The sequence below is a fragment of the Paramormyrops kingsleyae genome, chromosome 1 (genome assembly GCF_048594095.1).
Source record: "Paramormyrops kingsleyae isolate MSU_618 chromosome 1, PKINGS_0.4, whole genome shotgun sequence".
Taxonomy (NCBI): Eukaryota; Metazoa; Chordata; class Actinopteri; order Osteoglossiformes; family Mormyridae; genus Paramormyrops; species Paramormyrops kingsleyae.
Window position 1 is genome coordinate 76,692,789 of NC_132797.1, and position 22,264 is coordinate 76,715,052.

The 22,264-nt window shown below is 47.8% G+C and overlaps 3 protein-coding genes across 7 annotated transcripts; 2 read left to right on the forward strand and 1 right to left on the reverse strand.

Moving 5' to 3' along the window:
* The first annotated feature begins 300 nt into the window (after positions 1-300).
* cmklr2 (chemerin chemokine-like receptor 2) lies at positions 301-4,524 on the forward strand. Of its 2 annotated transcripts, none has more exons than XM_023842529.2 (2): positions 301-440; positions 1,544-4,524. In XM_023842529.2, exon 2 carries the CDS (start codon positions 1,616-1,618, stop codon positions 2,681-2,683), a length of 1,068 nt encoding a protein of 355 aa, XP_023698297.1. In that variant the 5' UTR covers positions 301-440; positions 1,544-1,615; the 3' UTR covers positions 2,684-4,524. The 2 variants fall into 2 exon arrangements, with proteins under 2 accessions (XP_023698297.1, XP_023698298.1); XM_023842530.2 differs by lacking the exon at positions 301-440 and adding an exon at positions 447-1,439.
* Positions 4,525-6,006: 1,482 nt separating this feature from the next.
* Positions 6,007-8,072, reverse strand: eef1b2 (eukaryotic translation elongation factor 1 beta 2). The gene is made up of 6 exons (XM_023842609.2): positions 7,914-8,072; positions 7,255-7,377; positions 6,948-7,068; positions 6,804-6,870; positions 6,542-6,667; positions 6,007-6,204 (listed from the first exon to the last, which is right to left on the reverse strand). The coding sequence occupies exons 1-6, from the start codon at positions 7,991-7,993 to the stop codon at positions 6,050-6,052; spliced, it is 672 nt and encodes a 223-aa protein (XP_023698377.1). The 5' UTR covers positions 7,994-8,072; the 3' UTR covers positions 6,007-6,049.
* A 72-nt stretch (positions 8,073-8,144) lies between these two features.
* Positions 8,145-21,002, forward strand: LOC111859678 (INO80 complex subunit D-like). Of its 4 annotated transcripts, none has more exons than XM_023842597.2 (10): positions 8,145-8,307; positions 12,460-12,706; positions 12,948-13,687; positions 13,897-13,993; positions 15,455-15,658; positions 16,003-16,112; positions 16,431-16,564; positions 16,648-16,871; positions 17,333-17,493; positions 17,767-21,002. In XM_023842597.2, the coding sequence occupies exons 1-10, from the start codon at positions 8,286-8,288 to the stop codon at positions 18,678-18,680; spliced, it is 2,853 nt and encodes a 950-aa protein (XP_023698365.2). In that variant the 5' UTR covers positions 8,145-8,285; the 3' UTR covers positions 18,681-21,002. The 4 variants fall into 4 exon arrangements, with proteins under 4 accessions (XP_023698365.2, XP_072556089.1, XP_023698368.2 ...); XM_072699988.1 differs by lacking the exon at positions 8,145-8,307 and adding an exon at positions 9,896-10,218; XM_023842600.2 differs by lacking the exon at positions 8,145-8,307 and adding an exon at positions 10,291-10,624.
* The last annotated feature ends 1,262 nt before the right edge of the window (positions 21,003-22,264 follow it).

Genomic DNA, 22,264 nt, shown 5'->3' on the forward strand with positions numbered 1-22,264 from the left:
ATAAAGCTTGGCTGTAATCATTTTTTATTTTTTTTAAATAAAGCTTTCCATTCCTTGCTCCCTTCTCCGTCCATCTTCTAACCACGTACCCTGATCAGGGGGGCTGCAGCTTATCCCAGGCAGTGATCATGAGATATAATGTCGCTAAATCAACTCATTCTAAGGCCGCTTTCTTTCGACCGCACCTGCCCCCCAATTCAGCATAATGTCACTATTTTCCCTTTTTCACAACCTAATGTTGGTGGATAGCAACGGGACATTCAAGAGAAGCTATCTCTACAAAGAGCGATATCCACGGTATCCTGTCCATCACCCAGCAGCTCGAGCCCCCCCCCTTTCGGTGACGCCGGCCGGAGGGACGAGCTCACCGACCGCTGGACTAGTCATCATAACGGACTGAAAACAACTTAATACTTCAGAGGAGGGTAGCCGGCTGATCGGTGAGTATATGGAATGAACGCCTGGGCATTAGGCTTCTTATCAATCAACTGGTAGCCTACATAATGTACAATACTAAACACGGACATCGCCGATCGATTACTTTGTGCGTTTGTCACGTTACTTGGCTCTCGGGCTTGGAAAATGCAGCGAAAATGCTGTATACTTGGAAGACGGTACAGCGGTAGTTAGATGTTTTTGTGAGCTGGTTGTGCTGTAGCCTCAGCTATTTTGGAGAGTTTTTTGTCCTTTTATTCGATTAGCAGGCTTTGACACTGGAGCAATTTATAAAATAACACTTTCAACTTGTCTCGATCAGTTTGGTTGATTTCTAAACGCAATAGATTACGTTTTTAAGTGTCCGACTTCATGTGAAAGTTTTTTTTTGTGCTTGATACTTATTTTCACAGTTTTGTATTATTGAATTCATTTTATGATTTTACCTTTGGTTTGCACTTTGGGAAGAGACTAAGCGTGTAGTTAAGCGTGTAGTAATATGTTTGTACTGTATTGCAGCTTGACGGGTAATATGTTATTTCTTTACGCGTTAATATAGTTGGTGTATGGATTATCTAATCGGAAATGACTGTTAAATTGCATCGGTGAGACGGGTACGTTAAGTTTAATTGGAAAATCAGTATCCAACCCTTGCACTGAGAATCTGAATTTTAAAATAGAAACGCCAATACATTGCGTAACGAAAAAGAGGAAACAATACGTGAGCCTGATTATACAGGCAGCCCTGTTCCACCGCCCAGCTAGTTCTTGCATGGAAAGTCATGCACGCAACAAAATCGTGTGTTCTCAAAGCGGTGTCCTGGCTGTTTGGATTTATGTTAATTACTGGCAAGAAAGGAAGCAGGCCCAAGTCAAAACATCAGGATACAACGCGGAGTAAGCGGTGCATTGCAAGGGCGTATGGAAAACTTGCCGGGATCGCGGAAAAGCCGACTCACACGTCCGAGGCGTGCAGCTGCCCGAGAGCAGTAGCCTTGTTCATAGTAAGCACATAATTGTGATTAAAAATAGAATAAACTAAGAATATAAAGTAAGGATAATGTGCCGCGGAAGTTTAAAATATGCATAAATAATCCTCATTTTCTAGGTTTTTCAGGTTCTCTGGATACGCCATAACAACAACAATAAATACTTTTAAAAACCAGAAACAAGAAAAGTGATGGAGAACGTGACAGATTTTTTTGACAATTACAGCTACATGTACTATGAGTTTGAAGAGCTGTCAGATCATGACTACAGTCAAAGGGAGGTAACACACATCATCTCGGTGGTGGTCTACTGCACTGCCTTTGTTCTTGGCCTTTTTGGCAATGCAGTTGTGATCTGGGTGACGACGTGCAAAAGCAGGCCATCGGTGAACACGGTGTGGCTGCTTAACCTGGCTGTGGCAGACTTCATCTTTGTGCTCTTTCTGCCCGTCACCATCGACTATGTGCTAAGGGACTTCCATTGGGGCTTTGGTGTGACCATGTGCAAACTCAGCTCCTTTGTGTCTGTGGTGAACATGTATGCCAGTGTGCTGTTCGTCACGGTGCTCAGTCTCGACCGCTACATTTCTCTGGTGCACCACACCTGGTCTCAGAGGCACCGCACCGTGTGCAGGGCATGGATTGTCTGTGGGGGGTTATGGTGTGTAGCCACCTGCCTCAGCATGCCCGCCCTGGTGTTCCGAGACACCATTGATTTGCACGGGAAAACTATGTGCTTCAACAACTTCCACGACCATGATCCGCACAAGGCCGCCACGAGACACATTATCATAGTTGTTGTCCGCACCACAATCGGCTTCCTGCTGCCTTTCACTGCCATCACGGTCACCGGCGTGCTTCTAGCAGTCCAGGCTCGACGCCCGCACGCCATGCACCGGTCCAACTTCTCCCAGCTGGTGTTGGCAATCATCTTAGCTTTCTTCTTCTGCTGGGCTCCCTTCCACATCTTCTGCCTGATGGAGCTGTCAATGCACATCACCTTACACCTGAGTGAAGTTCTGAAGGTGGGTTTTCCGCTCGTCACCAGCCTGGCCTTCTTCAACAGCTGTGTCAACCCCGTGCTGTACGTGCTGCTTGGCCAGAAGGTGCGGAAACTCCTGAAGCGATCCTGCCTCCGTCTCACTAAGCACTCGCTCCGGGAGCTCAGCCACTCTGTGTCTGCTACGGAGTCCCAGTCTGTACTGGCCAGCAGTGCCAACGCAGAGCCGGTTGAGCTGACGCTGGTTCAGAGCAACTGACGTTATTTTGTTTTGCCATCATTGAGCTGCACCATGGTTTTCTGTAATGACACAAAATAACTGACAAATGTTCCTGCTTCGCTTTGTGTGGGGTCAGCCGGGACAGACACTGCCTGAAGTTTTCTTCCTGTCTGGCTAAATGCTGTTGTATCCGGTTACATGATGATGTTTTTTTCACAGCACAGTCAACTCCAGAGTTATTGGCACCTTTCATGAAAACAAACTAAAATTAATATATAAAAAGAACCACACATGTAATGAGTGACATTTTGTGCTTTAACACAAATAGGCAACCCTCATGCGTTTATTTCCAAACAGACTGTTGAGACAAAATAAATTTTTCCTTTAGTCACACACATTTTCATAAGAATGCGGATTCCAAAAATATTGCCCCCCCCCCAAATGTCTGTATTTGGTGGAGCCTCCCCTGGCAAGAATGGCAACACTCTGCCTCTTACTGTAGCATTTAACAAGGCTGCAGAACACTTGTGAAGTGATCTTGGACCACTTTTCCATGCAGAACATTTCCAACTCATTGAGTATCTTTGGTTTTCTCTTGTGAACTACCCTCTTCAACTGAGATCACAGACTTTCTGTTGGGATCAGGTCTGGAGACTGAGAGGGCCATTGCAGAACCTTGACTTTGTGTTGCTGCAACCATTTCTTTGTTGATTTTGATGTATGAAGACCCAATCACGGCGCAGTCTTGTCACAGAGGCAACCAGATTTTTTGCTAAAATGTTCTTGTATTGAATGGAATTCATTATGCAACTCATCTTAACAAGAGCCCCTGGACCACTGACAGCAAAACAGCCCTAAAGCCCCAAAGAGCCCCCACCATAATTCACCACAGGTATGAGGTGCTGTTCTTTGTATACAGTCCCCTTATTTTGCCAAACATGATGATGGTGTATTGTGGTGGTGTCTCACTTTTGATTTTGATATGGTGAAACTCCCAAGATTCAACTTTGTGGTTGTTATCTTTGGGCTCCTCTGCAGCTCCAGTGCAGGAGGTGGGGGGGACAGTATGCGTATACATCCCCTTCCTGGCAAATTTTCACCAGTTCCATGCTTTTCAAAGTTTACTGTAGCCCTGCCTGTGCTTACTGGCAGTGTCAACTAAAGAACACGTTTGTAAACATTCCCCAATCTATGCAGCGCTGCAGATTTTTTCCCCTTCATTTGAGTTGAGTGCTCTTTTACCCATGTTGATAGATGGCAAAAGGATTTTACCTGTGTGTTACCTCATATTTATACCCCAGGGAAACAGGATATGGTCATAGACAACAAGAGTTACTAAACACTGAAGCACTATCAAGACACATTTTTTCCCCAAATATGCACATTCCTTTGGTTTGAATTGGGTGCCTGTAATTTTGCCACGTGTTTTTGACAGAATAAGCTGTTCTAAAGGTAAAACAACACTTTTGCAGGAATCATTTTTATTAAATTGAATAGGTAGTGCTTTTTCCAAACATTTGGGGGAAATTGGAATCATTGTATGTATGTATCTATATTAATGTCTTTGCTCACTTTTTGAGGCGTGCCAATATTTCTGGAGTTGACTGTAAATGCTGTATTGCGCCAATTAAATGGACTTGTATTACTTCTACAAAATTAAGCACATAAACACATTTATATTTAACTAATATACATGATCAATTAATGTTTCACATTTGCAGTCTATACTTTTCTATTTTAGGACCTGATTCTGAAAACATTACTTATATAATTTATACATTAAAATGCTTTAGCTAGCTGTCAAATTTTTATTTGATCTACTTTTAATCTGGTATCATTTATTATATTTATGCAAAAATAAAGGTGTTTATGCTGTTTACTGCTCTTTTATCTAATTGCATACATAAGCTACACTGTGATTGACAGTAGAGCAGCCAGTCACTCTAGTGCAGGGGTCTCCAACTCCGGTCCTGGAGAGCTACCATCCAGTAGGTTTTCTATCCTACCCGGCTTCTGATGAGCCACACCTGTTCTCAGGTAAATACCAGGAACAGGTGTGGCTCATCAGAAGCCAAGTGGGACAGAAAACCTACTGGATAGTAGCTCTCCAGGACCGGAGTTGGAGACCCCTGCTCTAGTGCCTGTGAAATTGCTGTCTTGTTCACCGCATCAGTAGTGACCAGGGTTTCTGACAAACAAAAAAAAGCCAAATTAAATGCAGCCTGGCTTGTTCTTACTGGGAATGGCCCACTGGAAATAATGGAGAGCGTCCATACAGTTAATGCAAATCAAATTAAATATCGCTGCAGGGTTTAAACAGTGAGGTGTGCAGCTGAGTCTCAAACCTGTTTTCCTCCTGCAGATATTCCACATGCACAGCAGCCCCACCCTGTATTAATCATTCGGTCCAATTGGCCTGCACAAATTCTGCAAGTAGAAACACAAGCTACCTCCCAGGGCCAACTAAGTACCATCAGGAACATTTTAAAACAGGATCAAATCTACATCTAAAATTATGAAATGAAATTGACAGCAGTCGACCCAAACACATTACCACCCCTTCTGCAGAGGTGGGCTTGCCAGGCATATTAACATTTTACAGAATTCCCAGCATAACGGTATTTCAGCAAAACACGTCACATCAAAAGCAGATCGAACAACATTGAAACACATGGGCCACACATGTAACCTTCTGCTGGCCACACCAGGGAAAATGAGGTGCTGTTCATATTCCGTCCCTTTTCACCAATTCCCTCCAGGTCCTCCGGTTCCACTTAAAAATCAACAAGTCTGTAGTTAAGGGGTGTTAAAATTGCCATACTGCACGTAATGATCCACCCTACAGCGTGCTGCTTCCGGACCAGGCTGCCACCTGCACTGCACCTTTTGCTTGGGCTCTAGGCTCACCGTGTTAATGTACCTTGAATATGCAGCTATAGAGGGAGTATGAAGGCAGGGTATGGGCGCTGAAGGGGAAGTTGGCTGATGGAAGTCTGATGTTAATTAGCTGTGTAGACCCCCCCCCCCCCATGAAGTTTGAGATGCCTGTTGTAAATCATACCAGCACCAACACCCCCACCTGCTGTCACGCTCGCCATCATGCTCCATTTCGTTTGACTCCACCCACCAATTTCCCATCGATAGTAATCACACGCCTGAAATCCCTCCCCTACTAAAGCTTAAATTTACCCTAAAATGGGTGGTTATCCTAGAAGAAAACCGATATTTGGATAGGGAAATCGGGTTGATTCCATTCAGTCCTGACCAGAGACCAAAAAGGAAAGATGCCACCGTAATATTTAGCAGAAAAGGTAGACAGAAGTGAATTTTAGATACAAAAACCACCAGCATACTGAAGGGGGTGCTTGCAATCTAAGTGCCTTTATTAATATGCCTAGTACATTTTCAGATCTTGTTGAAGGCAGCCACATCCATGGACTGTACATAATCCTCAAAGGCTGTGATCTCCTCCTCCAGTTGGTCTACACCAACCTTGTCATCCTCCACCACACACTGGATCTGCAGCTTCTTGATGCCGTAGCCCACAGGCACCAGTTTGGCTAAAAGCAGAAGGTCAGTGGTTATTCCCCATCTCACACTTCCAGTCCATCTCCATTTCTCCCTCAGTTTCAGGACCTTGGGCCAGAACATATTTACAGACTGAAACCCTCTTAGGGGACTATGAAATTCACATTCCAGCCAGGGCGGGCCTGGCCTACTCAAAGGTGGGAAGATGTCAGTCAGGGTTTGATGGGCTGGCTAGGAAACAAGCCAATAAAAGCCCCCACCCCACTCCCCTAGCCGCTCCCCCTACATATTATCGTTGGACTGTGCCCTGTGATTCTGTGACTGACATGGCCCCCAGCAGACCCCCCCACATCCACACAGATGACTTACAGCTGCCCCACAGCAGCCCGTCCATCTGGATGCTGCGGACACATTCCTCCAGCTTTGTCATGTCCGTCTCGTCGTCCCACGGCTTCACGTCTAACAAAATGGATGACTTTGCTATCAGCGCTGGCTCTGTGGGTTCGGGAAGGAAAGAGTGCTTCAGAATTTTTGAATGGAGAAGCAGAAACACAGGTGTACAGAGGCAGCCCTGCGCAGTGACCAAATACTGAGAGTGGCTATCGGTCACATCCTACAAAGTCTTCCTTACTTTTAGCCTTCTTTGCGTTATAGGCTGCAAGTCTTTCTTCTTTCAGCCTCTTGGCTTCTTCGCTTTCCTGTAAGACGACCATGTTAGTCTCGCTGCACATATAAACGACACGAGGGCTGCTTCGACATGGAAAACTGTCATCACCTCATCATCATCAGAACCAAACAGGTCAATGTCATCATCGTCGTCCTTGGAATCTGCACTGGTGGTGTCCTCGACCCCAGCAGGACCGTACTGGCCGAGAGCCTTCTTCACCCCTGGAAGGCTGTACAGAGAAAGAGAACCTCAATTTGCACACTTCCAAAAGGTCCTTTATGCAAGCTACTGCGGACAGTCAAGGATTACAAGTTGTGCATCATACTTCAGAAGAAAAATGGTGAGGTAGATCATCATTCATCCTGGAAAACCATTTTTACTGCATGGCAAACATGAGCATTCTCCAGGCAAATACCTTAATTTCTCTGACTGATAGGACTTGATATGGTTGTACCAGCGGAGTGCATGGCATAAATCTGCAGGGGGAGCAGCAGAGAGGGCTTCGAATACCACAACGTCAGCCTGAGAGGGAACAAACCTGCAAAAGTCAAACAAAGATTTTAAAAGATGTACTTTCACTTAAATAGGATGAATATTGCTCTACTTGTACACCTCTGGGGTCTTATTAACTTAAGCTCTGTTCTTGAGCTTTCAATAACTAATACGTTTAATGATCAATTAGAATCATAAAGTGTGAATGTAACATTTCAAAAGTTGTCCCAGTTTCCCCCAATATTCCACCTTATAGCTTGTGATTTTTCGGTCGCGCATGCGCTCAAAATCAACAGCAAGTAAGCAGACAACGGCAAGTTACAGGCCTTCATCCAAATTTCTTAATTTAAGTAAACATTTAAATGTGCATATGCAACTACGGGTTCTACAAAACTTTATTAGTTTCATCTAGTCTTCAGAATACAAAAATAGATCTTGTCGAACGTAGCACAACGTGAATAGATTTGCTCATTTACAGCAGGTAGCCGTGGGCTAACATGTTAGCGTCTGACAAATAAAACTGCGGATTAACACGCTGACTACAATAAACGATGCGACCAATTTACATTCGCAAATACTCACCCCTCGATGTAGCTTTTATCTGCTAAAAAGTCATTCAAGACTTTAAGACCAGCGGGGGTTTTTAGATCGCCAAAGCCCATTGTGAAAGATGTGCAGAGACCTCGTGTGAACAGGCTGAGGAAAAGAGCGAAGAGCCGCGCGGTCCGGGGATTTGTAATGGCAGCGGACTCCTCCTCCTTTCGGAGCAATACGAGCCACTCTTTCTTTTCCTACGTATAATGAACGCAAGAGGTGGTGGAGTTAATTTAAATGGTGAGAACTAGGAATTCCAGCTTGTGCAGGATCTGCACAAAGGCAGTATTTTTTTAATCATAGATCATCCCTAGAAAATAAAAGTTTCACGACATCATACTTGCACAGTAACTGCATCGAATGTGTCGCCGGGTAAGTTATGGTAAGTTATAGTAAGAACTATCTATTATGGGGGTAATTGTAGACTTTTATGGAATGTTTAACTCACCAGCACTACATTACACTTATTTATCCTGGGATCTATTAGGGGCGACTGCTTCGTCAGCCACTCGGACGTTTTCGGCTTTAAGACGGAAATGTACGAAGCAGCCTAATGCATTGATGTTGACCACTTAACAATATCGCGATGTGTTGGCGGCAACGCAGTTGAGTAAATCTGATATTATTTGTGTTATTGGTAAGTCTTTGAATTTGCAACTTGTTTGACCTACAGTGACGGTGCTAATGTACTGTTGAAGGTGTACGCATAGACTTACTCTGCAAATTGAATCTAAAGGTGTTTTTTTCCCACCATCATGTTGGCCTCTTGAGTTTTAAAGTAAATTCGCCTAGGGTAGTTGTAGATTGAGCAAAGGTGGTGCATTTATATTTAAATTATTTTTCATATTTTTTTTTGTCATTGTGATTGTAAATCAGATGTTCTCTGTAGAACTTCTAGTTGCTCCTTAGCTGACTGCGAGAGACGTTCACATACAGGAATGCTTTTGCTACACTGGCTCACGTTTTGTCCCTCCTTCTCCCTGTCAGCGGCTGCCACCATCCCACGAGAGCTCCTGAAGCACAGGCAATCACGCTGAAGCAGTGACCAAGAGTGGGTGGCGCTTAAGAGCTGTCAGTTTCCTTAAGCCCCTCCTACATACTCAGAAAAGGGTTTTTTTTTCTCCAGGGGGCTTACAAAATAATAATATAATAATAATAATAAAAGATAAATACCCACAAAATCCATCATCAAAGAAATAAACGACTAAAACAATAAGGCAAATAGTAAAGGCGGTACAAATTATAGAAATGGTAGAAACATATCTTGAAAGGCATTATCGATATTATTCTTTCTTACCCAAACCTAATTTGATGTGAATGGAACAGAACTTTTATTGCTATACGACTGAGGACAGTGGAAATATTTGTTGGTACAGCTGATTACAATTGGCAATAGCAGACTGAATAAGAGTATATATATCAAATACATTATACAGAAAAATACAAAACTTAATATCTATAAAGATGGATGTGCAATAAAAAAAACAACACTAAAGGACGCAGGACATAATGGAGATCACTAACAACGCCCACTGTAGCCTACCTCAAATGTACATTAAGTTGCATACTGAATATGAATTAAATGCAGAACAGTTGCTCCGTAAATGTAAATATTTGGCTTAGGTCAAGCAGATTACGGAAAAATATTTTGCCAGTATGTGATGCATCATACCCTATTTGGGACTGGGGTAGTTTTTAATAGAAAATAATAAAATACATAAGAAATATTGCAGAATACTTTAATTTTATTCACAAGCACGCCAGCTGCTGTCAACTTAAAACCCCGAAGTATTGTCGTTAATAAACAGATTTACAGTTCTCATTCTCGGGAGACGTGTCTTCATTTAATGGAAAATGATCATAAGCCTGTGACAGCATTGAAGTGAATACATCGTTAGCTCACTTAACATGGTCACTGGCCTATCCAGAAAAAGTCACTGACAGATAGGGGGGTGGGGGTGGAAAGGAGGGAACTGTGGAGGAAGCGGGGAGGTGTAGGGCAGTGAGGATGGAGAAGAAGGAGATCGCCGCCTTCTCTGCAGGAAGGACAGTGGAGTTTATTTGGACGTATATCCTTGAGGCAATTTGGACATTGTAAGACAAAAAGAGTGTTCCAGATTGCAGTCTTTAATCCTAAACAAAGGCAGAGTTGATCGGATAAATCTCATCTGAGCACAAGCTTCCCCGTAGACAATTTGTCTTGAATGTTATTTTCTTTATAAAAGGCGGTGCTGCCCGCGAAGACTGAAGAAATATGACGTTAAACGCCGTCCTCTCCTTCAGCATGATGCAGGTTAACAAAAATCCACGAGACTTTTTGCTGCGCATCACATTACTATTAAAACACGAAATAGTGCTGCTTGACACACTAAGTGAAATTTTCCAATATGGTAGCGGAGGTTGTTGTTGTGCTGTTGGCTGTTGTCATGTCCCCGCAGTGCCGGTAGTGGTGCTGTAAGGGAAAGTCTGCTGATGACCGAACTAAAACCCCCAACAGCTCTTTAGTGTATTTTTATATTTGCCTGCAGATAAACCTCATTTATATGCATCAGGGAACAAAACTTAATTATCCGTCGATAGAAAAACGATTATTTGCGTAGAGGGTAGTGAAATACAGTGCAGCAAGTTGCGCGCCGTTTATAATAAGCATTTCCAGACTGCCGGGAGTAAATACCGTGTACGGCACATACCAAGTGAAGGTAAGCGGACCTCCCGTGTAAGCCTAGGGCTCGAGTGTAAGAGGAAGCGGAGCTAATGTGTGACACTCAGCTCTCACGCCCGCTACGCGAGGACCGGGATCACAGGAACTGTTAGGCCGCAGTGAACCCTTCGATTTATTTTTTCGAGTTTAATCGGAGTTATCTCCAAGATTTTTTTCTTGAGAATCGTTTTGACCGTAAGAAAAGTATCGTTAACACCAGGGAGCGTAATTAATACATCGGCTGCTAGCCAAGACAGGTTTTCCACACGGTGTTGTTTTGAAGGCCTGTTTTAAGAATGGCCCCTTCGGCATTCCGGTTGGTTCAAATCGATATTTTAAAATAAAAAATGTGTTCTTTCCGAATTGGGTTACTGAGTCTCAAATGACAACATTACATAATTTGTTTTACGATAATGTAAACAATATTTGTGCATTTTTAATTTGTATTATGCCGTATTGTATTTCCGTTTCCTGGCTGATGGCTGCTTTCTGTTTTTAGCCCTTCCTCGGTTGCTAGGGTATTAGCTTTCCACTAAAATGTAGTTTAATATTGTTATCGCTTTTGTTTTTTCAGTTTTAAACGTTTCGTGGAAACTAAACAACACGACAAGCACTCCCTCAGTTTAAAATTATTTTGATATTAATCTGACAAGTTGAAAAATATACCACCCAACTATTTTCGTGTCCGTGCTGAAATAGTATATTATAGATTTCGGTATAAAATTTATAGGTAGCCGACTATTAACGAAGTCTATGATTTGTTTTAACTTATAGCGTTGACGTAACATCGCTAATTCACCATTTGCTGTAAACCTGACGCAGTGTTTCGTTTACTTCACGCACATCACTATTTCCTTGTATCCATTAAAAATGTTAAATCATTATTAATCTGCTCCCTTTTTGAAAATTTGCGTCGTGTGTCGATGATCAAATAGCGAATTATCCTTAAAAATAAGCGAGTAGCAGAGAAGCATCTATACTCAGGAATTACACTGCGGCGCTGCTTGTCCGGTGACCCTGACAGTCTTGTATCCCGATGCACATTTAAAGCCGGACATTATTAATGGCCGTAAAACTCTTGTTATCATTACTATCAGTGGCACCTGGATATTGTTTTATTTTGAACTTAAGTAACGCTATGAAATGTCATGCGTTAAAAATCGGAAGCTAGGGAATTATGCGAATGTTGGTCGCAAGAACTGGTCGCCAGCCAGTATGTTGAATGTTTGTGAGATTGTGCAGCACAAGCACATGATCGTGCATATAGTGTAATAGGTACGTAGTAAAAGTTCCCAGCCCACCCTCCCTGTAACCTTTTGGATCCACTGATTCTCAGTTTTAGGTTATAATAGGGGCTGTAACGTTGTACTGTCATAGGACACCGAACCTCCTTCATTGCACTGTGACACGTTTCTCTTAATAAGGGTGTGTGTTGTCTAATTTATCTGATTGTTGACAGTGTTTTGTGTATTCTTAGTGCCTTAGCAGTGAAGAAATGTAATAAAATTCTTAAAAGCATGTGACTTCAAATTAAATTTTAATTGAGAGGTCCCTTCCTTATGTGTGTAATTTCAGTGATAAGTTCATTAACTGTCATTTAATGAGGATTCTGAGGCAGAGGCACCAGGCTCGTTACAGAAAAAGCATAATTATGGAACTCGGAACCCAGGCTGAATGACTTTGTCAAAACCATAAGTCTGTGTAAAAGATCTTGCACATCTTTCATTTGACTTCTGGACCTGACTCTGTACACTGTTCCATGTAGGGTACTTTGGGCTTTGTGGCATGTTGCCTGTGATATTACACTCAACTCCCTTTTTTATCTCCTGTCAGCTGATGTTCTCAGGGACCAGAGTCACGTGATGTTTGAAGGCAAACACATACATTTCTCGGAGGTGGACAATAAGCCACTGTGCTCATACAGCCCCAAACTGTGCAAGCAGCGCAGGCTAAACGGCTACGCCTTCTGTATCCGCCATGTCCTGGAGGACAAGACCGCCCCCTTCAAGCAGTGCGAGTATGTGGCCAAGTACAACAGCCAGAGGTGCACCAACCCCATCCCCAAATCCGAGGACCGCAGGTCGGTTGCTTGTGCCTCTATCTGTACCTAGAAGGTTGCTGTTTCACTGTTGGGTCTTTAAGCAAGGCCCTTAAGCCCAGAAACTGCTCTAGGGTTGTAGGAAAATGGCTGGCCCCATATATATGCAGAATATGCAAAGATTGAATTTCATTGTGCCTGCTGCCTTTAAAATTACAATAGAAGCATTTTCTTCTGTCCTATTCTGTTCTTTATTTGCCTGTGTCCCTTCAAAATGCCTCAGGTACTGCAACAGCCACCTGCAGGTCCTGGGCTTCATCCCCAAAAAGGAGCGAAAGAAAAAGCAGGAAGTCGTGGATGAAGTGCGCCTGAAGCCTCGTCTGGAGTCAGTGGCCCTTAACATCGTGGTTCCCTCTCTGGCCTTGAAGGCCCACAGTGGGCTGGACACACTGGCCCCCTGCCTACCCAGCGGGCTTCCGCTGGAGGCCAGCTTGCTGGACCCCTTCGCTTTCTGTGAGGACGAGACGGACGGCGAAGAGGGGAGTCCGCAGAAAAGTTCAGTTTTAGCGAAGGAGCTACAGAGGCGACCGGCGCTCAACCAGCCGCAGAAGCTGAGTGACTTATTATCGCCACTCGAGCACTTTAGCCCCTCCCCTCTCCCCTCTCAGGGTCCGCCATCACCCCGAAACTCTCAGCTTCCTCCCCAGCAGCCTCAAAGCTCCAGCCACCTGTCTCCTTCCGGCCTCCCTGGACTGCAACAGGGACAGTTATGCAAACCAGCGCTGCCTGACAGCCAGCCCCAGCCAAACCTGGGGAGCTACCACAGCCCAGAAGAGGCTCCTGGCCATGTCGTCACTCAGAAGGCCACACCCATGCCTGGGAGCGGCGCCCCCGGACCTCACATTGTGGTGCTGCGCCCCTCCACCTTCCTTCCATCGGCCGCCTGCCTTGAGCGTCTGAGACGCCTAGCCCACCTGTGCTGTCAGCGGCGACAGCTGCATGGGGACCTCTTCCCACATCTAGGTGCAGCTTAAGATTCCCCTTGTCACTTTCCCCATCCCTTACATTTCATTTGTATTTTACATGCTTTTGTGTAATAGCTTAGGAGTGTTTCAGAGAACCTATCAGGTTTGAGATTACTTAAAATGATCCAGTAGGTTATTGGCCAATGGCTGGGTTGGGAAGCGTCCTATTGGCTGCTATTGGACACCCATACGCCTGTGTGTTCGCAGGGTTGGACTGGTCTGAGGACAGTGAGGAGGATGAGAGCGAGCGGCCACTGCCTTCCGGCTGCACCCTGAGGCTGCATGAGAGATGCTTGCCGGACAGGTGAGTGGCAGCATCTGCAGTCTTAGGCTTTGTGTGCAAAGATTGGCTTTTTAAAAACATTTGGAAAATTAATTTTATTGATGCGATCTGAGTAAACTGAAAAAAAATACAGCGATATACCATGAAACCTCCAAGTCCGAGACCATTGGCCGGAAACGGGTGGATTGCCCTCTTCGGGTCAGGGAAGAGGTACTGCCTCAAGTGGAGGAGTTCAAGTATCTCGGGGTCTAGTTCACGAGTGAGGGTAGGCGAGTTTTGCAGGCGCTTAACTGGTTCATCGTGGCTAAGAAAGAACTGAGCCAGAAAGCAAAGCTCTTGATCTATTGGTCCATCTTCATCCCTACCCTCACCTATGGTCATGAGCTATGGGTAATGACCGAAAGAATGAGATCGCGAATACAGGCGGCCGAAATGAGGATTCTCCGCAGGGTGTCTGGGCTCTCCCTTAGGGATAGGGTGGGAAGTTCGGATATCCGGGAGGGCCTCAGAGTAGAACCGCTGCTTCTCCATGTCGAAAGGAGCCAGTTGAGGTGGTTTGGACACCTGGTGCGGATGCCTCCTGGGCGGCTACCCGGAGAGGTTTTCCGTGCATGTCCTACAGGGAGGAGGCCCTGGGGCAGACCCGGGACACACTGGAGGGATTATATCTCTCGGCTGGCCTGGGAACGCCTCGGCGTCCTCCCCGAGGAGCTGGTAGAGGTAGCAGGGGAGAGGGAGGTCTGGGTATCTCTCCTGAAGCTGCTACCCCCGCAACCTGAACCCCAGACAAGCAGTAGTTAATGGATGGATGGATGGATACCATGAAACCACAAGATTCAAATAAATAAATAAATAAATAATACCATTATACACATTGTTGGTTATACCCCCCAGCACTAGTCTGTCTGTCTGTTAGTTTGTGTGTCTATGTGTCTGTCTCTGTGTGCCTGTCCCTGTGTCTTTGTGTGTCTCTGAGTGCCCATGTGTCGCTTTGTCTGTCCCTGTGTCTATGTGTCTATTTCTGTGTCTTTGTGTGTCTCTGCGTGTGCCTGTGTGTCTCTTTGTCTGTCCCTGTGTCTTTGTGTGTCTCTGCGTGCCCATGTGTCTCTTTGTCTGTCCCTGTGTCTGTGTGTGTCTGTCTGTTGTTGCCTGTGTGTCTGTTTCTGTGTCTTTGTGTGTCTCTGTGTGTCTCTGCGTGTCCATGTGTCTCTTTGTCTATCCCTGTGTCTGTGTGTGTCTGTCTGTTGTTGCCTGTGTGTCTGTTTCTGTGTCTTCCTGTGTGTGTTTCACCTTCTTCCAATGTCTGTGTTGGTTTTTCCGAGTGATTCACTTTCTCCCCCCAATGCACAGGTGACTGTCCTCTTCTGGGTGTCCCCCCCTACCCTCTTATGCTCTCTGCTTTCTGGGATGAGGGATGATGATGGACGGATGCGTGCGTGTCCTGTGCGATGCTGAGCCTCCCTTGCTGCTGACCCCCCCCAGGTCTGATGCGCAGGCGGCCCCCGACTCCCGCAGCTCCCGCCTGGCCCGGCTCTGCGGCCACCTGCAGCTAAAATACAGGCAGGATCGGGCAGCCACACGCCACCGCAGTGACCAGCGTGCCCTCCGGGTGGCGCTGCTGCGCGCCGCCTGCCGGGACCCCCACTGCACTGGGCAGCTGCTGCAGGAGCTGCGGAGGCCTTCCAGGTATGCCAGGCAGAGTGGCCTCTCTGCACTTCACTAGCCACTTTTCGGGGGGGGGGGCGCGGTAGTACAGTTGCATGCTCTCCATGGTATAAGCATTCAGTTTGTTACAATACACTGCCTGTGGAACTCACCGGGTTTAAATATTTATTACTGCTTAAGAGTCTGTATTATTTTAGCCTCATATTTAAAATGAAAACACTGTAACATTATAATCTTTAAATTGTTTAGCTCCCTGTTTACTTTTATGCAGTAAAATATGAAGAAGTATATATCATTGGTGTAGCTGAGGAGGTGAAAGGTCTAATTTGGCTCCGTTCTGAATTGTTGGGTTTGCTCGCCCCCAGCACGCAGTCGCCGCAGAGGGAGGACACGGCCCCAGGATCCTGTGCGGGCGGCTCCGGGGGACAGGCCTGCCACAGTCGCGCTCTGCCCTTCACTCGCCACTGCTTCCAGCGTATCCCTCCGCTGGGCCGCAGCACCGTCTGCCGGGACGCCTGCACAATGAGTCACGCGTGTTTATTTCCCTTTTGAGTTGTTTTTGAGAGTTCAACTCTGTGATATTTTCCTTTGGGAATTGTGGAATGCTATAAATCCGCCTGCAGAGTGTAAGACTTGGCATGTTAGACCTTTTTGAAGCATTTTGTCGTGCCTGGGGTGTCAAGGTATAATTAGTGCAGACAGCAGACTGTTACTAGGCGGAGCGTGTTGGCTGAGTTTGATGCATGGCACTCCTGCCCGTCTGTGTGTGCTCCCCTCCTTGACCTTCACCCAGATATCCTCCAGAATCGTTCCCAGCAGCTGTTCTCCAGCTGTACGGCGCGCTTCGCCGACGGCCAGCAATGCTCCGTTCCCGTCTTTGACATCACGCACCAGACGCCCCTGTGCCAGGAACACGCCAAGAAGATGGTGAGAGCCGTCCCACCGCCGCTCCTCTCCCCCAGGGGGCTCTGACGGGCTCCTCCCTGATGCTGTGTGTCCCCTTTGGGCAGGATGATTTCCTGCGTGGTGACAGTAACCGCAGGATGATGCACCAGCAGCAGCAGCAGCAGCATAAGCCTCGCAAGATCAAGCAGCCCACGCTCGGCAAGAAACACAAGAAGAAGCACAGACGGGCCCCTCGGCGGCCCCAGAAGCCCATCCCGCCCGCGCTGCCCCAGGGCGACCTGGCGATGCCTACCAGCCTGTCGCTGCCCACTCAAGCCGCTAGCCTCCGGTCAGTCCTGCCGGGTGACATGAGAGGCGGCGAGGGGAACCTGCTCGCGCTGCTAGGGTTTGCATTACCCTGAGCGGGCGGCTGTCTAAGGTCCTGCATGGTCCTGATGCTTTTGGCCACTTGTCTTCTGCTTGTCTTCTACCTTCCTTTAAACTGCGTGCATCAGGCTCCTCTGTCTGTGTCTGCTATGGCTGCTTCATACTTCTCCGCCCGTTGAAAATCTCTCACCTGGCAACCCTGTGCGCTGGCTCTCTGAATTTGTAAAACAAACTGCCGTGGTACATGTGCAGGTGATATCAGAATAATAATTTATATCATTAATAATATAAATATGACATGTTGTGCGCATGTGCAAAGTACATGGCTTGGCTCGATACGCAAGTGTTATGCTTGTGTGGAGAAGTGTGACCCAGCCTTTAGTGCCATAGGAGTCACTCAGTCGCATCTTTTCCTGCTGGCAGGAGTCCCGACCTGAGCATTGGCCAGCTTCACGACGACATCACCAATGACATCACCAATGACATCACAGACATTCCCCACGACCTGGAGCTCAACCAGGAGGACTTCTCAGACGTGTTACCCAGACTTCCCGACGACCTGCAGGACTTCGATATCTTCGAAGGTGTCCATGCCGTAATTGTCTGCGAGACTGTAAACATTCAGCTGGGATCTCAAGTTCTGGCATTTCCTGTAGCATGTTCTCCTTGTTAAATGACAATTTTATCTACTAAATGAATATTTCAGAGAGCAAAGACTAAATATGGATGCCGTCATCACTCAGATATTTGTGCGATGTGTTGTTCTAATTGGTGCTGGAAAGAACAAGGTCTGTTTGTGTTCTAATGGTGTCTGTGTGTGTGTGTGTGTGTGTGTGTGTGTGTGTGTGTGTGTGTAGGAAAGAACGGGGACCTTCTGCCCACTACAGAGGAGGCGGAGGAGCTGGTGCGTGCTCTCCAAGCCATGGGCTCCTACCCTGACTCCCTGGCGTGTTTGGGCTCCATAGGGGAGCTGGCTCAGACGGACACAGTGGACTCCCGGCCCATGTCTGTGTTTTCTGGCTCGGGGGGGCAGGCTGGGACCATGGGGGACCTGCTGAACGGCCGCATCGCTACTGAGAGCTTCCCCGGCCTGGACCTGGAGGACAGCCTGCTACGGTCCCCGGTAGCGCCCCCCCATGGCCCAGCGCAGAGCCCCCTGGCCGGCCAGCCATTCCAGCCCCACCTACTGGCTGACCCAGAGCCGGTACAATCCTCGCCACACGGCAGCCACTACAGCAGTGAGCCTGTGCCCTCCCCCTACAGTGAGCACATGGCCTCACCCCGCCCCAGGCCTTTCTCGGCCGAGTCTCCCTTGCTGCTGGAGGTTCCCCTGAGTGGCGTCTCGTGCCCGGCAAGGTCCTCCTGGAGCAGCCTTCCCCTGTCCCTCACGGACCCCCAGTTCAGTAACCTTGTCGTTTCTGACGGCCACCTGATATCCACCTCCCTGTCCACACCGCCTTCCACCGCGCACCTGGTTAGCCTCCCCGTGCTGCCCCCTGGTGGTCTGACCAGCCTCCCTATGCCACCAGCCTGCAACTCCTCGCCATCTTCCTCCTTCTCCGTCTCGGCACATGGTCTCCCAACCTCCAGCCAGCCCAAGCTGCAGCTGCCTCAGTTCAGTGCTGCCTTTGGACACCAGCTGGCCTCGCACTGCGGAATCCCAAAGGACATACAGCCCAGCCACAGCTCCACTGCTCCCCCCACTGGCTTCTCCACTGCCAGCACAGCAGCCGGCGCTGGCGGCTCTGCCCATCCATTCTCTCCTCAGTGAACTGGAGGCGCACATCGCCGAGACATTCGCGTGGGGCGTCAGGGATGTAGATGTACGTCGTCACTGTTCAGTGAGTCCCGGCGGACCGGCTCCTCTATGCCCAATCAGAAAATGCCGTAACGTTAATCTGATCGGCCGCTAGCAGCAGGGTTTTGCCAGTGATTGTCAGGGTTTGCAGGTTACAGGAAGCGTAGTGTGCACTGGTGTGTGACAGGGGGCGCACTGCATACTGAGCGGGGCCCCGCACTGGTGTGTGACAGGGGGCGCTGCATACTGAGCGGGGCCCCGCACTGGTGTGTGACAGGGGGCGCTGCATACTGAGCGGGGCCCCGCACTGGTGTGTGACAGGGGGCGCTGCATACTGAGCGGGGCCCCGCACTGGTGTGTGACAGGGGGCGCTGCATACTGAGCGGGGCCACGCTCTATCTGCATTTCCTCTTCAGGCCCGTCCTCTCTGCCTCTCCGTTCACCAACTGTATGTATGTGTATCATAAGCCGCTTCCTGTCATCACTGAACCGGACGTTTTTAAGCCTGAATGTGTGTGTATGTGACACCTTCAGGGTCCCCAACCTGAAATGTTCCCCAGTTGAGTGTCTGCTTTAGACAGGGACACCCTGCCAAATTGCTTTTTATTATTATTTTTTTAATCAGGGGACTCAAATTTGAGATTCAATGATCTCTGTGTTGCTGTGGATCCACTGGAGCTGCATATTAAACACAAAATGCTGGTTATTTTAAGCAATAACCCATAACAGGATCATTATACCTCCCTCCATGACAGTACGTTAACGTGAAGTCTGTACATATGCACCATGTCACCGTTTGCAGCAGTTTCAGTGACGGGGGTGATTTTTTTTATATTTTTTATTAATTTTTTTAATGCAAGGGCCCATCAGGGTCCTGGTTCAAACTCAGGTTCTCCAGGGTCACGGTGGCCGCCGTTTCATACCCCTGATGAGTTTAGCAGGGTGGCCCCCGCCTGCGGACACAGATCCCCGGGTCAGTCGCCACAATCGTCGGTGCTCTACACTTGCTAACGTTGCCTTTAAATCGGACCTTTTGCTAATGACAAGGTCATCTCACAGCAGGAGACTCCCTTTGTTTCAGGAACACATAAGCAATTTCATGTCCCGTCCCCCCCCACACTTTTTTGTACTTGATTTGTCTTTACAAAAGCCTGATCCCATGAGACTTGACTGTCAGAGGTAATGAAACGGACGCAACCAAAACGCGGGGGTGGACGGGGCGCGCCATCTCACTATAGCCAAGTCCTGCAGTTACAAGGTAGCTGGCCGGTGTGTCTCTTATGGCAGACAGGATGGCATTGTTTGTTTTTGGGTTTCTCTGTAGTCACCTGAACTGGAAAGGAGCTGAAGACCAGTGCTACGAAACCGCTTTTAGGAAGAGTTTTACAGAAACACTAAAACCTGTTTTCTTGGAACAGCCTAATCGTGTCTCGTTAAAAGTATTTAATATTTATACTTCTGTACATTGGGTTTTATGGTGAACTCAAAAAAGTGATATTGACGTGACGATGGAGGTAACTCTCTCCCGGTGGTGGTACAGTTTTAACGGGTTTCCATCCCAGTGACCGTGTCATGGCCCGCAAGACGAACGGACATCGCAGATCGTCTGCTTTACATATCCTTGGACAAACATGGCGTCTGAGAATCACTTGTTTGCCATTTGGTCCCTTGCGGACAGCTGTGGTTGGCACTGTTCCAAATGTGAAGTGGACCTTCGGTGGACACAGCCCCTCCCCCAAGCACCAGTACTGCCGCCCGGGAACAGAAAAACTTATCAGGTAACTGCGACCGAACCTCAGCCCCCGGTGGTTTGGTGATGGGGGCGCCCCCCGCTCAGGCCCTGCGCTCACACCCGCCTTCACCTCAGGCCTGTTTGAACTTTAAGATGCAGCCAGACAAAAAAGCAATTATTCTGCCTGAGTAGTTTGAATAGTAAGGGGAGGGATAGGGGTATGATCCATTTACTGCGAGCTATGAAGCACTGTCCTATTCAGACGACTGTGGAAGCACAGGTTAAAAGCACCCCCACCCTCTGATCAAGCGTAAGAGGGCTTTTAAGCAGGCGGCAATTCCTGTACTCACTGAATGTACTGTATTACTGTTTTTAAAGATGGGGGTGAGGATGAGTGTCACCTTTTGTCTTCGTCTCTTGGTTTAAAGTATTTTTTGTATCAAAGGTTTACATTTTTATGTATATTTGTGTACAAATTATGTAATATGTGTATAAACTGTATGTAATGTATATATAGTGTGGCCAATTGATCTTGGATGTATGAATAAAACTTGCAGTGAGGATTTTGACTGGCCCAGTTTTAAATGGGAATTAAGTTTAGCACAAATGATAGTATTTAACGATGGATTAGTGATCTTTTTCTGGTAAAAAGATCAGGGTTGCAGTCTTAAGTTTTTCTTACCCCTGATCAACCTGAGCTGTCTGACAAACAAATCCTCCAGGGGATGGCAGCATGAAAGGGGTTAGTTTAAGGTTCAAAATCATTGCTTCAGGCACAGTAATAGATGCCTGGAATAAAAGGCTGTTAAATAATAGCGTTGAAGTGAGCTGAGCATCACTGAGCATTTCGCTTAGCAAACAGCAAATGCATACAGGGGCGGCGTATGTGCCCTACAGGGGCGGCGTATGTGCCCTACAGGGGCGCCGTGCGAGCCGTACCGGGCCGGCGTATGTGCCCTACAGGGGCGGCGTGTGTGCCCTACAGGGGCGGCGTGTGTGCCCTACAGGGGCGGCGTATGTGCCCTACAGGGGTGCCGTGCGAGCCGTACCGGGCCGGCGTATGTGCCCTACAGGGGCGGCGTGCGAGCCGTACCGGGCCGGCGTATGTGCCCTACAGGGGCGGCGTGTGAGCCGTACCGGGCCGGCGTATGTGCCCTACAGGGGTGCCGTGCGAGCCGTACCGGGCCGGCGTATGTGCCCTACAGGGGCGGCGTGCGAGCCGTACCGGGCCGGCGTATGTGCCCTACAGGGGCGGCGTGTGAGCCGTACCGGGCCGGCGTATGTGCCCTACAGGGGCGGCATATGTGCTCTACAGGGGCGCCGTGCGAGCCGTACCGGGCCGGCGTATGTGCCCTACAGGGGCGGCGTATGTGCTCTACAGGGGCGCCGTGCGAGCCGTACCGGGCCGGCGTATGTGCCCTACAGGGGCGGCGTATGTGCTCTACAGGGGCGCCGTGCGAGCCGTACCGGGCCGGCGTATGTGCCCTACAGGGGCGGCGTATGTGCTCTACAGGGGCGCCGTGCGAGCCGTACCGGGCCGGCGTATGTGCTCTACAGGGGCGGCGTGCGAGCCGTACCGGGCCGGCGTATGTGCCCTACAGGGGTGCCGTGTGAGCCGTACCGGGCCGGCGTGTACGCCTCTGTGGAATAGGGCTTATTAGGACAAAGAAAGATGCATTTAAACCATTAAATCATAGTAATAGACACTTGATGTGAGCCTGTTATTTTGCTGTGTCCTATCTTGAAAATTGAAATGTTTCTTTTCCTCTGCTGTCCAGTGTTTCCAAGCTGGTGCATTATAAATCAAATGCAAAAAATTGAATTG

Bases quoted from the DNA above. Each gene is read 5' to 3' on its own strand.
- cmklr2 (XM_023842529.2), top strand. From the start codon at position 1,616: ATGGAGAACGTGACAGATTTTTTTGACAATTACAGCTACATGTACTAT.
- LOC111859678 (XM_023842597.2), top strand. From the start codon at position 8,286: ATGTGTCGCCGGGTAAGTTATG. The intron at 8,308-12,459 runs GTAAGTTATAGT...ATCTCCTGTCAG, and splicing joins GTGTCGCCGGGTAAGTTATG to CTGATGTTCTCAGGGACCAG. The intron at 13,688-13,896 runs GTGCAGCTTAAG...GTGTGTTCGCAG, and splicing joins GGACCTCTTCCCACATCTAG to GGTTGGACTGGTCTGAGGAC.
- eef1b2 (XM_023842609.2), bottom strand. From the start codon at position 7,993: ATGGGCTTTGGCGATCTAAAAACCCCCGCTGGTCTTAAAGTCTTGAAT. The intron at 6,668-6,803 runs GTAAGGAAGACT...CCGAACCCACAG, and splicing joins TAACGCAAAGAAGGCTAAAA to AGCCAGCGCTGATAGCAAAG. The intron at 6,205-6,541 runs GTAAGTCATCTG...TTCTGCTTTTAG, and splicing joins CGGGCTGCTGTGGGGCAGCT to CCAAACTGGTGCCTGTGGGC.